Source organism: Phodopus roborovskii, unplaced genomic scaffold (genome assembly GCF_943737965.1).
Source record: "Phodopus roborovskii unplaced genomic scaffold, PHOROB, whole genome shotgun sequence".
NCBI lineage: Eukaryota > Metazoa > Chordata > Mammalia > Rodentia > Cricetidae > Phodopus > Phodopus roborovskii.
Window position 1 is genome coordinate 11,799,271 of NW_026126408.1, and position 12,720 is coordinate 11,811,990.

The 12,720-nt window shown below is 41.4% G+C and overlaps 1 protein-coding gene across 2 annotated transcripts in view; it reads right to left on the reverse strand.

The window, feature by feature from the left end:
* Positions 1–12,720, reverse strand: part of Asxl2 (ASXL transcriptional regulator 2) — a 68,214-nt gene that overhangs the window by 45,335 nt on the left and 10,159 nt on the right. For both annotated transcript variants that reach the window (XM_051181734.1, XM_051181735.1), the window contains exon 2: positions 5,448–5,530. In XM_051181734.1, coding sequence (XP_051037691.1) covers positions 5,448–5,530 — 83 coding nt within the window. The remainder of the gene's footprint in view (positions 1–5,447; positions 5,531–12,720) is intronic.

Below are 12,720 nucleotides of genomic sequence, written 5' to 3' on the forward strand. Positions count from 1 at the left end.
TTGTTGTTTTTTATTTGTCACGTGCATTGGTGTTTCGCCATGGTGTCAGGTTCCCTGAAACTAATTACAGTTGTGAGCTACCACACAGTTGTTGGGAACTGAACCTGGGTCCTATGGAAGAGCAGTCTACTGAGCCATCTCTCCAGCTGGGATCCTTCCTTTCTTTTTTTTTTTTTTTTTTTTTTTTTTTGGTTTTTCAAGACCCTAGCTGTACTGTCACTTTGTAGACCAGGCTGGCCTCAAACTCACAGAGCTTCTGCCTGCCTCTGCCTTGAATGCTGGGATTAAAAGTGGGAGCTACCACCACCAGGCATAAACAGCCTTTTAGTGTTTTAATTTATAAATGTTTATACTTAAACTTACAGAAAGCTATTACTTCAAAAATGAGGTATGCTCATTTATAACTTCGTATCAGTGAAATAAACCTAATTAATTTTCAACTTATTAATGTGTGACCACGATTAAAACTTCTTTTTCTTCTGCTATGTTTGTTTATAAAGTCTGTGTAGGTGAGTTCACCTCATTCATGTGTAGGCTGATTCCACCATGTGGGTTCCAAGGCTCAAATTGGGACTACCAGGCTTGGCAGCAGGCACTGCTGATCTATTTCACTGGCCCCTTTCTGATTTTTGGTTTCTTCCTTTCTAAAACAGGGGCTTACTAGGTTACTCCAGCCAGACTGAAATGTGCAATACTCTAGTCTCAACTACCCAAAGAAGCTGAGATACAGACATTCACCACAGCACCAGCTCCAAAAGGAAGGGCACTTCCGTCTTAGACAGTTCACATATCCAGAAATGAGCTCAAGATGAACTACAGAAGAGACATTTTGGGATATACCTGTAGCAACTATCAACATATGAAAGCCCACGCAGGCCTCCAGGCTCCATAGGTATCACAAATACCTGTTACACATTTCAAAGTCCACATTAGCCTCCAGGCGCTTCCCTCCCTGGTCCCTTCTTGTCCTTCTTTAAAGGGGCATCATTTTTCTATTTCTAACCCATGCTTTCACTTCTCTTGCAAATAGCCCTGTCTATATATGACCAATCTACATCTTTTTCTCAGTGCTCTGAACTCTTCCAGATGCTTCTGGATACTTTCTCTTATTCACAGTAAATACCTATTCCCTAATAAAGAAGCCATTTCAGTGGTCTTTTTACTGTGCCTCTCACACACAGAAGGGAAATTTTTGCTCTAGAAAAGAACCAACTGAAAATATCTCATGGGCTGGGTACATGACTCAGGGACAGATCACTCACCGAAATGGAATCCAACAATGCCTTGTATTCAATCCCCAGCACCACAAAAATAAGCAAATCTGAAGCATAGTATCACAGTAAAGAAAATTAAAATTAAAATCTTGGGGGGGGGGGTCTGAAGGCCCTAGATGGCGGGAAGATATCTACCCACCCCCATTCTGTAGTTCTGCTCGAGTAAGTGCTAGCCAACCATAGGCCAGCAGGGGTCCTCAAGGCCTTGGCTGGCAGGAAGACATCCATGGCCCCCCTTTTGCTGTTCTGTTCAAGTGGGGGCTAGCCAGGTGCCAGGCAGGTAAGTTCCATAATGATGAGCAAATATGTGGTGGAGAAATGGGAAAGAAAGAGAAATAGAATGGTTCATGTACTTTGGAAAGAGACAGAACGAAATAAATGAAGAAAATGAATGAAGGCAGACACTGCTTGCCACCTGGGGCCATGGTGATGTCCAGGCCAGGCTGACAAGCGCCATGCCTGGGTCCATGGCTCTACAGCAGCCAGGGTCTGAGCCAACATCTGTGACTCGTGTTGCAACTGAAGGCTGTCTGATTGGTTGCCTGAGTCTGATTAACCATGTTGGTACCCAAGGGCCATGATACAGCCAAGGCCATATAGACCTTAGTAACAACTACCTGGTGCCATGGCAACATTCAGGCCAGGGATGCAGCTGGAGGCCATATCTGGGTCCATGGCCCTACTGCAGCCAGGGTCTGTGTTCAGTAGCTCCTGTTGCCATTGAGGGCCATGCTGACTCCAGTGGTCTGGGCCGCCACCTGGGGCCAATCTCGGTGGTCTTCACAGCTACTTGGGGCTATAGTGACAAAAAGACCCTGGCTACTGCCAAGGAGAATATCTGGCTGTGTCCGTGAATATACTGCAGCTGAGGTCTGTGTTGAAGTTTGCAGCCTATGTTGCCACCAAAAGCCACATGGAGCCTGGGGTCTAGGCTGCAACCTGTAGCCTTATTGGTGTCCAGGGGCCATGCCGCTGCCAGAGCCATCCTGATCTGAGTGGTCAGTGTGCTTCTTCCTGTAGCCAGGATACTACCTGGGGCCATGGTTGGATCTATGGTCCAGATGCAGCTGGGGTCTATGAAGTGTGTGGCCAAAGTAGCCACTAGGACCCATAGAGACCTGGGGTCTCCAGCTGCAGCCTATGGACTTGTTGAAATCTGGGGAGTCATACAGATCTATGCTGATACCTGGAGCCATGGTGTCATCTGGCCCACCCAGGCTGCTCCTGAAGACCATGTCTGAGTCGTTGGTCCTATAACACCCAAAGTCTAGATTAACATATATGGCTCCACTAAGGACCACATGGGTGCCAGGGTCAGGTGAACTACCTAAACCCAGGTTGCTATCATGGGCCACGCAGATCTGAGCAGCCTACACTGCTAGCCAATGTCATGATGACATTCGGGCCAGAGCTACAGGTGAGTGCCATATCTAAGTCTGTGGCCCTACTGCAGCCAGGATCTGTGTTGACTTCAGAGGCTCCTGTTCCCACTGAAAGCCATACAGACACATGAGGTCTGGGGCCATCCGAGGGCCACACAAACACTGGGACTCATGCCCATCTGAGTGGCCTGTGCTGCCACCTGGGGCAAAGGTGACATCCAGATTTAGCTACTGCCAAGGACCATGTCTAGGTCCATAGCCTGGTTGCAGCTTGGGGTCTGTTCTGATGTCTGTGACCTGTGTCACAACCGGATCCCACAGGAACCATGGAGATGAAATCAAAGGGCTCTGCGAGCCAGCCCCACCCTTTACTGGCCCAGGGAAAGCTGGTCTTGCCTGTGGCTAGACACTGCATCAAGAGAGCCAGCCTCAACCCTCATGAAAGATGGCCCCACCATTCACTGCAGGTGAGCGTAAACAAATCCTGAGGTCAGGGATGTACGGGAGTTGACTCTGCCCTTTCACCTGAGGCAGATGGCCCCAGTAGTCCCTACCGACCAGTTCAGTTACCATCCAGGCTCACATCTGGTCCTTGGGTTGGCCCACCCTAATCTACCCCATGCAGGACATGCTGGAGCTTGTGAAGGGATTGGTCCTGTGGAACAATACTGCCAGGATCTCCACGACTCAGGGCAAGTTCCAGTGAGGATCCAGGGATGATGGTGTACCAGAAACCAGAGGGCTTGAACCAGACCAGTGACTCATTGCAATCAACTGGTAAAGCTGATAGAAAAGAGGGGTATAGTATGTGACACACAGAGAACCCCAATGCCACCAGGACAAATGAAGAGGTGTTGGAGAGGTGGGAAAGAAGTGAAGAGTTCTTGTTCTTGTTTGTTTGCTTGCTTTGTTTTAATTTTAATTTTCTTTGGGGGAGGCACTGCAGGGGTGAGCAGAAAATATGAGGGGGCCAGATAGTGAGTGGAATTGGGGTGCATGATGTGAAACTCCCACAGTCAATAAATTAAAAGTGAAAATAAAATCTAGATCATGCAATAGCTACTTATTAAAAAAAAAAATAATTGTCAAACTAGAGAAATGGCTCAGAGGTTAAAAGCACTGATGCTCTACCCAGGTCCTGAGTTCAATTCCCAGCAACCACATGGTAGCTCACAACCATCTATAATGAGACCTGCCTGGTACGCTCTCCTGGTATGCATGCATAACACTGTATACATAGCAAATAAATAAATTGTGGTGATATTTTAAATAATAATGATAACAGTAATTGTTGCCGGGCATTGGTGGTGTACACTTTTGATCCCAGCACTAGAGAGGCAGAGACAGGCAGATCTCTGTGAGTTCAAGGCCAGCTTGGTCTAAAGAGATCCAGGACAGGATCCAAAACAATACAAAAAAGCCCTCTCTCGAAAAACCAAGAGCAAAAAAAATCTATTCTTTTTTTTTTTTTTTTTTTTTGCCCAACTCAGTGTTTCTCAAAGCACCACTGGCAACTCTCTTCAATGTGAAACCTGTAGTGTTTATATTACTTACCTATTAAATGATATGATGTGCTCCTCTTCTCATTCAGTATTACCTTCAAAAATAGCTCCTCTCATACCAAAAAACCACTAGTAGTCAGGCCATGGTGGTGCAACCCAAACTGGGGGGGCAAAGGCGGGAGGATCTCTGATATCTAGGCAAGCCTGGTCTACTGAATGAGTTCTAGGATAGCCAGGGCTACACAGAGAAACCCTGTTTAAAAAACACACACAAAAAAAAAAAAAAAAAAAACTCCACAAACTTTGTATCTTTACTTTGGTTTGGTGTTATGAAACAGGTTGTGCTAGTTTATAAAGAGAATGATCCCCACAACTTCATATACTTAAATGCTTGGTCCCCAACTATTGGGAATGATTAGGTGGTTTGTCACTGGGAGTGGGATTTGAGGTCTCAAAATCCCACCTAATTCCCAGTTTAGCTCACTCTGTCTCATGCTATCTAAGATAGAAGCTTTCAACCACTGAGTTCTAGCACCCTCTTTAACTGTAAAAGCCTTGGGATATCTTGGCAGCCATATTTGTTTGATAGTTTGTTTTGGGGGAGAGGATCTTGCTATGTATATGTAGCCCAAGCTTGTCTAGAACTCAGGTTCAAGTGAGCTTCCAGCCTTAGCCTCTCTCAAGCATCTTGGACTTAGGCATGTGTCATAATGCCCTTTGCTGGGCATTTTTCTTGATACACAAAGATCTTTCCCATTTCATTCTTTTTGTTTATTTTTGGTTTTTGTTTGTTTTCAAGACAGGGTTTCTCTGTGTAGCTTTGTAGACTGGGCTGGCCTTGAACTCACAGGGATCTGCCTGCGGCTGCCTTCCAAGTACTGGGATCAAAGGTATGCACAACCACTGCCTGGCCCCATTTCATTCTTTTGAATGTCTTTTTCCTTCTTATACTGCCTACTTCTAAAGCTGCTGTATAATAATTTTTATCCAATCACCAAGCACAAAGTGATAGGTAACAGCTTAAAGATGACTTCAGGCCTTCATAAGAATCAAGGTCCATGGCTTTGAAAGATAACTACTTACCTTCTCTTAAAGAATTTGCTTTACTTACTTTTGATCTTATAAATGCTATGACTTAAAACCCCAAGGACTGACAGATGAATAAACTGAAGTTCATAAAGTACATTATACTAAACAATGAATGTTTAAAACAAAGGATACCAACATATACTAATTATTAGATTCTCTAACCAAACATAATTACTACTAGTAATATTTTAATAACTCACCTGATTTCCTTTAGTCCTTCTCTCTGAATAACTTGAAGAATTTCCTTATGACTCATGGGTGTATTGGGATATTTTTCTAAGACCTGAGAAATAAGGAAATAATAACAATGGATTCTTAACTTAAGTTCTCATTCCATAATTGTCTATTATTATAACTAGTTCAATAATTATATCTAAGACATAAATTATCTAGAGACTTCATCCAAATCTTTTCCTATCACAAATAAGTCAAGTTCTGAAGCAGAACTAGATCCTAAAGGCTAAAAGTAACCTTTTAATTACTCATATAAATGAATATGAAATTGCTTACTTTTAGTCTCCACTCCCATATCACATCCCTACTTGTGGCCCACCACTGTACACATCTTAAGATTATCTACTTTAGTGGGTAAAACTGGCACATGCCTTTTATCCCAGAATTCAGGAGACAGAGGCGGGTGGACTTCTGTGAGTTGAAGGCCAGCCTGGTCTACAGAGTGAGTTCCAGGACAGAGGAAATCCTATTTCAAAAAAAAAATTTTTTTTTCTATCAAAAACTACTACTACATGAATACACAATAAATTCTTAATCAAATAAATGAACATATATTTATAACTACATTAAATTACATCTGTGAAATACTTATCTCTCTCTGCTGACTGTAAATGTAGTATTGTAAATGTAGTATTACCTCACGCCCCTACCATCAAGTTTTCCCCACTATGATTTAACTGTACCCTCAAACTATTAAGTTAAATTAAACCCATGCTTCCTCCCATCACCCCAATAGAATTTCTCTGTGTAAAATCGCCTTGGCTGTCCTGGAACTCACTTTGTAGACCAGGCTGACCTCGAGATTAGAGATCAACCTTCCTCTGCCTCCTGAATACGGGATTAAAGGCATGCACCACCATGCCCAGCTAAATCCATGCTTCATTAAAAAAAAAAAAAAAAAAAAGTGTTTCAGATGCAATAGACAATAAACTTAGCTTGTTTTGTCTTTCCTATTAAATTTAACTTAAAGTCTGGACAGAATGAATGGAATCAAAATTTGAGAATTCTGAAAATGGTAGCAGATAAAAGGAAACCACAATTTAGAAAAAACACAGGGTTGTCAGAAGTGGGTTTCCTGGTTTTCTTTTCTCTACAACCTCCTGACCTGAACTCAACAGCAACCTGAAATGCAAGGGCACACTAGAATAGAGAGTGATCTGAGACAAATTATGTCGTTCTTGCTCTGAAAAACAGTAAAGAGAGTCTTCCTAATGTCACACAGGAAGAGAATTCTCCCAATTTGTTTTTAGGCTTGCTTTGGGGTATGTCATCATCCTGTTCCTCTCTACATCTACCCAGGCAACATGGTAGCAGCTACAGACCAAGGTCACACTTTGAAACTAGCCACTAGCTAACATAAACTCAAAATAGATGCATATAACTGCAAGAGTTCTAAAAATTAAGATATTTTGAAATTTAGTATGCAGAAGATTGGTAGAAATTTAGGAATATAAGCTAATAGTGCCAGGCATGGTAGCACATTCCTTTAATCCCAGCACTGGAGGTAGTGGTGGGCAGATCTCTGTGAGTTCAAGCCAGTCAGGGCTACACAGTAAGACTCTTGTCTCAAAAACTAACAAAAAACTTCCCCAAAGGATTTAAACAGCATTTGATATTTTCTTTTAGCTTTTTGGAGGACAGATTCTCTAGCCCAGGTTGCCCATATGCTCCTGAACTTCTTGCTCCTCCTGTCTCCACTTCCTCAATGCTACGATTTCAGATACTCTACATCCATCTGATTCTTGTTACAATGGATTTCAGGTCTTCTTTTATGCTATGTAACACTACCCAATGAAACATATCCCTAGCCCCTCATGGCTGTGTGATCCTAACAGCATCAAAATGTCAATCTGAAATCACTAAACAGAACTCACAAAAGACAAATTACATACAACAGACCCAAATGTGAAGATTATGAGACACAAGCAACTATGCTACAAGAAATGGTGATGCGAATTAAAGAGGTAGTTCATCGGTTAAGAGCACTGGCTGCTCTTCCCCAGGTCCTGAGTTCAATTCCCAGCAACCACATGTTGGCTCACAACCATCTGGTACCCAATTCTGATGTGCAGGCATACATGCAGACAAAACACTGTATTCATAATAAATAAATCTTAAAGAAAAAGAAAAGGTAATGCATTTCTTTAATCCCAGCACTCTCAATGTTGAAGCAGAATTGCCCCTGCTCACCAAAATCATTGCCATATTCTATTTCTGATGTCAGCTTCATCAAAAATTTCACCAGCATTACTCAGATGAAGTAAACAAAAGAGCATGCTTTCCTTGAGCCATTAGCCTTTTGTTTTTTTTTTTTCTGCAGTTTTCACTATAAATAACTAATGATGGTATTTTTACTAATTAAACAAAACCAAACAGAAACAGAAAATAATCATACATTCCAAACCTCATCATAAAAATCACCCCTCTGAGCCAATCGTGGTGGTGCACACCTTTTAATCTCAGTACTCAGAGGCAGAGGAAATTGGATCTCTGTGAATTTAACACCAGCCTGGTCTACAAAGTGAGTTCCAGGACAGCTCCAAGCTGTTACACAGAGAAATCTTGTCTCAAAAAACCAAAATAAACAAATTAAATTTTAAAAAAAGCATTTCTCTGTTCAGAAATTACACTATACTGTAAGAAAAACCAAGAGTAAAATATCATGAGTAAAACGCTTTTATTTACATGCAACAGTACTTTGGTTAAGCCTCAAAATGGTATGTATCTGTAATTCCAGCACTTCAGAGGGTGAGGCAGCAGTTCCAAGAGTTAGAAGCCAGCCTAGACTACATATGTAGAGTTTGTCTACCCCTCAAAGTGATCTGTACCGGTAATTACAACACTTGGGAGAGACAGGAATACTGCAGCAAATTCAATGTTAGTCTGGGACACATAATGAGTTCCATGACAGCTGGGTAACAACAACAAAAACAAGCCAAAACCATGACCTGGGATGGTGAGGTTGATCAGCAGGTGAGAACACCTGGTGCCAAACCTAATGACCTGAGTTCAATCCCCAAGACCCACACAGGAGAGAAGTGGCTCTTGCAAGTTGTCTTCTGAGTTATGTGCATACAAATAAATATTAATAACAAAAAAGGCAATTTCCCTTTTGATAACAATTTGTGTTTATAATTATCTTTTGGGGGGTTGAGGGAGTGTTGAGACAGGGTTTCCATGTGTAACAGGCCTGGCTGTCCTGAAGTAGACCAGACTGGGCTCAAACTCAGACATCCATCTGCCTCTGCCTTCTGAGTGCTGGGATTAAAGGCATGCACCACCACTACCCAGGTTATATTTAATTATCTAATTCCCTTAAGAAAATTTAAGAATAAAAAAATATACATACACACACACACACACACACACACACACACACACACACACACATATAGAGAGAGAGAGAGAAAAAAAACACCTGAAAAGAAAAATCAAAATATTTCTGAGCAGAAATACTAAACCTTCTTTGTGTAGATTTACTAAGGAAACGTGAGGGAAACTCTTGAAGGGGGTAAGAATGCCAAGGGTGGCATACCATAGTATATATATATATTTTTTTAACCACACGCTAAATGTAGGCTAGCAGTTTTCCAAACAGGTACCTTATTCTAACCACAGGAGGGCAGTGTCTGTCTTACAAGAAATTCTACTGAAACTCTACAATTTACAAATTACTCTTATGACACTACAATTAAACATGAAAAAAAAAGTTAAAAATCAGCAGTATAGGGCTAGAGAGATGGCTCAGTGGTGAAAGGCACATTGCCTGCTCTTCGAGATGTCCTTAGTTTAACTACCAGCACCCCATGGTGGATAACAACCATAGGAATCTGATGCCTTCTATCTGATGCCCTCCTCCATCATGCAGCCATACATGCAACTAGCACTCATATACATAAAATACATAAATACATAAACGAATATTTTTTAAGGATAAACAGTGTATAAAGAACTCAAGAACAGAGCTGGAGAAATGGCTCAGCTGTTAAAAGCACTTACTGCACTTCCAGAGGACCCAGGTTCAATTCCCAAAAACCAGATGTAGTTCACAAAACTAATTCCAGGGGACCCAATACCCTCACATAAGACATATACGCAGGCAAAACAGCAATGCACATAAAGTAAAAATAAATAATTCTTTAGAAAGAGAGAGATTGGGCTGGAGAGATGGCTCAAAAGTTAAGAGCATCGAGCGTTCTTCCAGAGATCCTGAGTTCTATTCCCAGCGACCACATGGTGGCTCATAACCATCTGTAGTGAGATGTGGTGCCCTCTTCTGGCATGGAGGCAGAACACTATTCATGGGGGGGGGGGGAGAGGGAGAGAGAGAGAGAAAGGGAAGGAAGAAAGGAAGGAAGGAAGGAAGGAAGGAAGGAAGGAAGGAAGGAAGGAAGGAAGGAAGGAAAGAAGAAGGAAGGAAGGAAGGGAACTCAAGGACAATAAACAGGTTCTTAAAGTACTTACTAATACTACTCCTTAGCCAGAAGTAGTGATGCAGGCCTTTATTTCTAGCACCCAAGAGGCAGTGAGGCAGAGGCAAGCACTGGATCCCCTGAGTTTAGGCTAGCCTGATAGACATAGCAAGTTCCAAGTGGGCCAGGGCTAAGACCCTACTGCAAACAAAACAAAGCAAAGCAAAACAAAATGAAAAACAGTAAATTATCAATCATCTAATAAGTACATTCAAGAAGTGCAAAGACAGATGAGTCTGAATTTTGTATAACCTGTATCATTTCATTTTACATTTAAAATGTTAATTTTCTTTTTTTTTTTTTTTTTAATTTTGTTTTGTTTTGTTTTTTGAGACAGGGTTTCTCTGTGTAGCTTTGGAACCTGTCCTGGAAGTAGTTCTGTAGATCAGGCTGGCCTCGAACTCACAGAGATCCACCTGCCTCTGCCTCCCCAGTGCTGAAAATGTTAACAATATGATAACCTCTAAATGTCTGTCCCTGCTGTAAGAATTATTTACTGACCAAAAAGCCTTAAACAGGGTAACTAATAGTCAAGGGGAGCAAACAGAACACATGCAAAGTAAGATGGTTTTAGAAGTCTATGCTATGCAAGATCTCTAAAAGCCAGTGAAGAACAACTATCAAATAGACTAGACGGCTAATGGGACTGAAGAGAAAAAAAAAAAAAAAAAAAAAAAACATTTTAGTGCCCTCAGAAAAGTCAGAGAGTCGGGTGTGGTGACACAGGGTTTTAATTACAACACTTGGCGGTAGTGTGGTGTGGATTTCTTGGTTCAAGCTCAGCCTAGTCTACAGTCAAGTTCCAGGACAACCAGAACTACATAGAGAAACAATCTTGAAAAAACAAAAAATAAAATAAAATAAAAAATAAAGTTATTCTTATATAGAAAATGTGCAGAAAAGGAAAAGAACAGAGCATGTCTATAACTATTATCCTTATTTTGTCCTGCTTCCAAGAACTTGCCACTGGCTGGTATATGGGAACTTGGATTTGGAGAGAAATGTTCCTGTACAATCCTTGAGATTTATGTGAACATCTGCCTTCTTTCTAGAAATTGGGACTTGTGATATATGCTGACCTGTTCTCAATAGAAACTCCTTGGCACCATTTTGTGACAGACAACATTTTACTCCCTGTCATAATTCATTCCTGGAAGAAGTAACCACACAGTATGATTCTACTCAGAAACACTTGAAGCCTTCCTCCAAATTTCACCTAAGCATATTTTCCATCTACTCACTTCAATTTAAATTTTCTGTATGCAAATACACATTCATGTATGTGTTCCTGTGGGTGGATGCCAAAGGTCAACCTCAAGTATATTTCCTTTAGCAGCTCTCCACCTTCCTTTTTAAGACATCCTCACTTAGGCCTGGGACTCACTTGTTGGCCAGTAAATTCCAGGGATCTGCCTGTCTTCCTTTCCCAACCCTAGAATTACAAGCATACACTACCATACCTGGATTTTTATGTGGGTGCTGAGGGTCCAAACTCAGGTGCTCATGCTTCTAAACACTTAAGCAAGTGAATCATCTTCCCAGCTTTTTCCTTTTTATTCCTTGAAACAAGGTTTCAATCCAAACCCTGCTTCCATATACCCCAAGTATTGAGAGCATAGGCCCACATACCATGTCCTGCTTCTACCATACCCAATTCTGAACTGAATTCTTTGCCACAATAAATGACAACTATTAGTATGACACTAAAAGCTGAGCCACATGTGTCTTCTTAAAGAATTACCAAACCTGGAGGTGAGATCATGGATCTCTCCCACAAAAAGAAACTAAGAGTCTACTGCTAGGAGACAATGCTCTAAAAGAATACCTAAAAATTTTCAAGGCAGGAAAGAAATACTATCAGAACCTGAACAGTAAATAATGAAAGAACAAGTCGGACATAATGATCTACTCCAGCACTTAGGTGGCAGTGGCATAAGTATCAGAAGTTCAAGGTCATCCTTGACTACATAGGGAATTCCTGGCCAGTGTGGGTCACATGAAACCCTATCTCAAAATACATACATACATCATACATGCATACATACATACATAATATTACAAAAATAATACAGAGTTGGAGACTGGAGAGATGGTTCGGAAGTTAAGAACACTCACTGGATGTTCTTCCAAGAGGCTCTGGTTCAACTGCCAGCACCACATGTCAGCTCACAGCTGTTTTTAATCCGTTTCAATGAATTCAATGCCCTCTTCTTACCTCCAAAAGCACCAGACATGAACATGAATATAAACATACAGGAAAAAATACACATAAAACAATCTTTTTTAAAAAATTATAAAGAGCAGCTGGGCGTTGGTGGCGCACACCTTCAGTCCCAGCACTCGGGAAACAGAGGCAGGCAGATCTCTGAGAGCTCAAGGCCAGCCAGGTCTACAGAGCTAGTTCCAGGACAGGCTCCAAAGCAATACAGAGAAACCCTGTCTCAAAAAAAAAAAAAATATATAAAGAGCAAATAAATGGTAAGCATAATATAATATGCTATTCTCCTGAACTTTAAAAATTCTTTTCCATGCCAGTTGTGATGGCACATGCCTTTAATCCCAGCACTCAGGAAGCAGAGAGCAATCTCTGAGTTCAAGTCCAGCCTGGGCTACAAAGACTTCCAGGACAGTCAAGGTTGTTACAGAGAAACCCTGTGTATGTGTGGGGGTGGGAGGGGGCAAGGGGCAAAATATGTATGTATATAGTCCATGGTTATATACAAAATTACAATCTTTCATGGGCTTTCTAATTTGTGGTATCATAAAA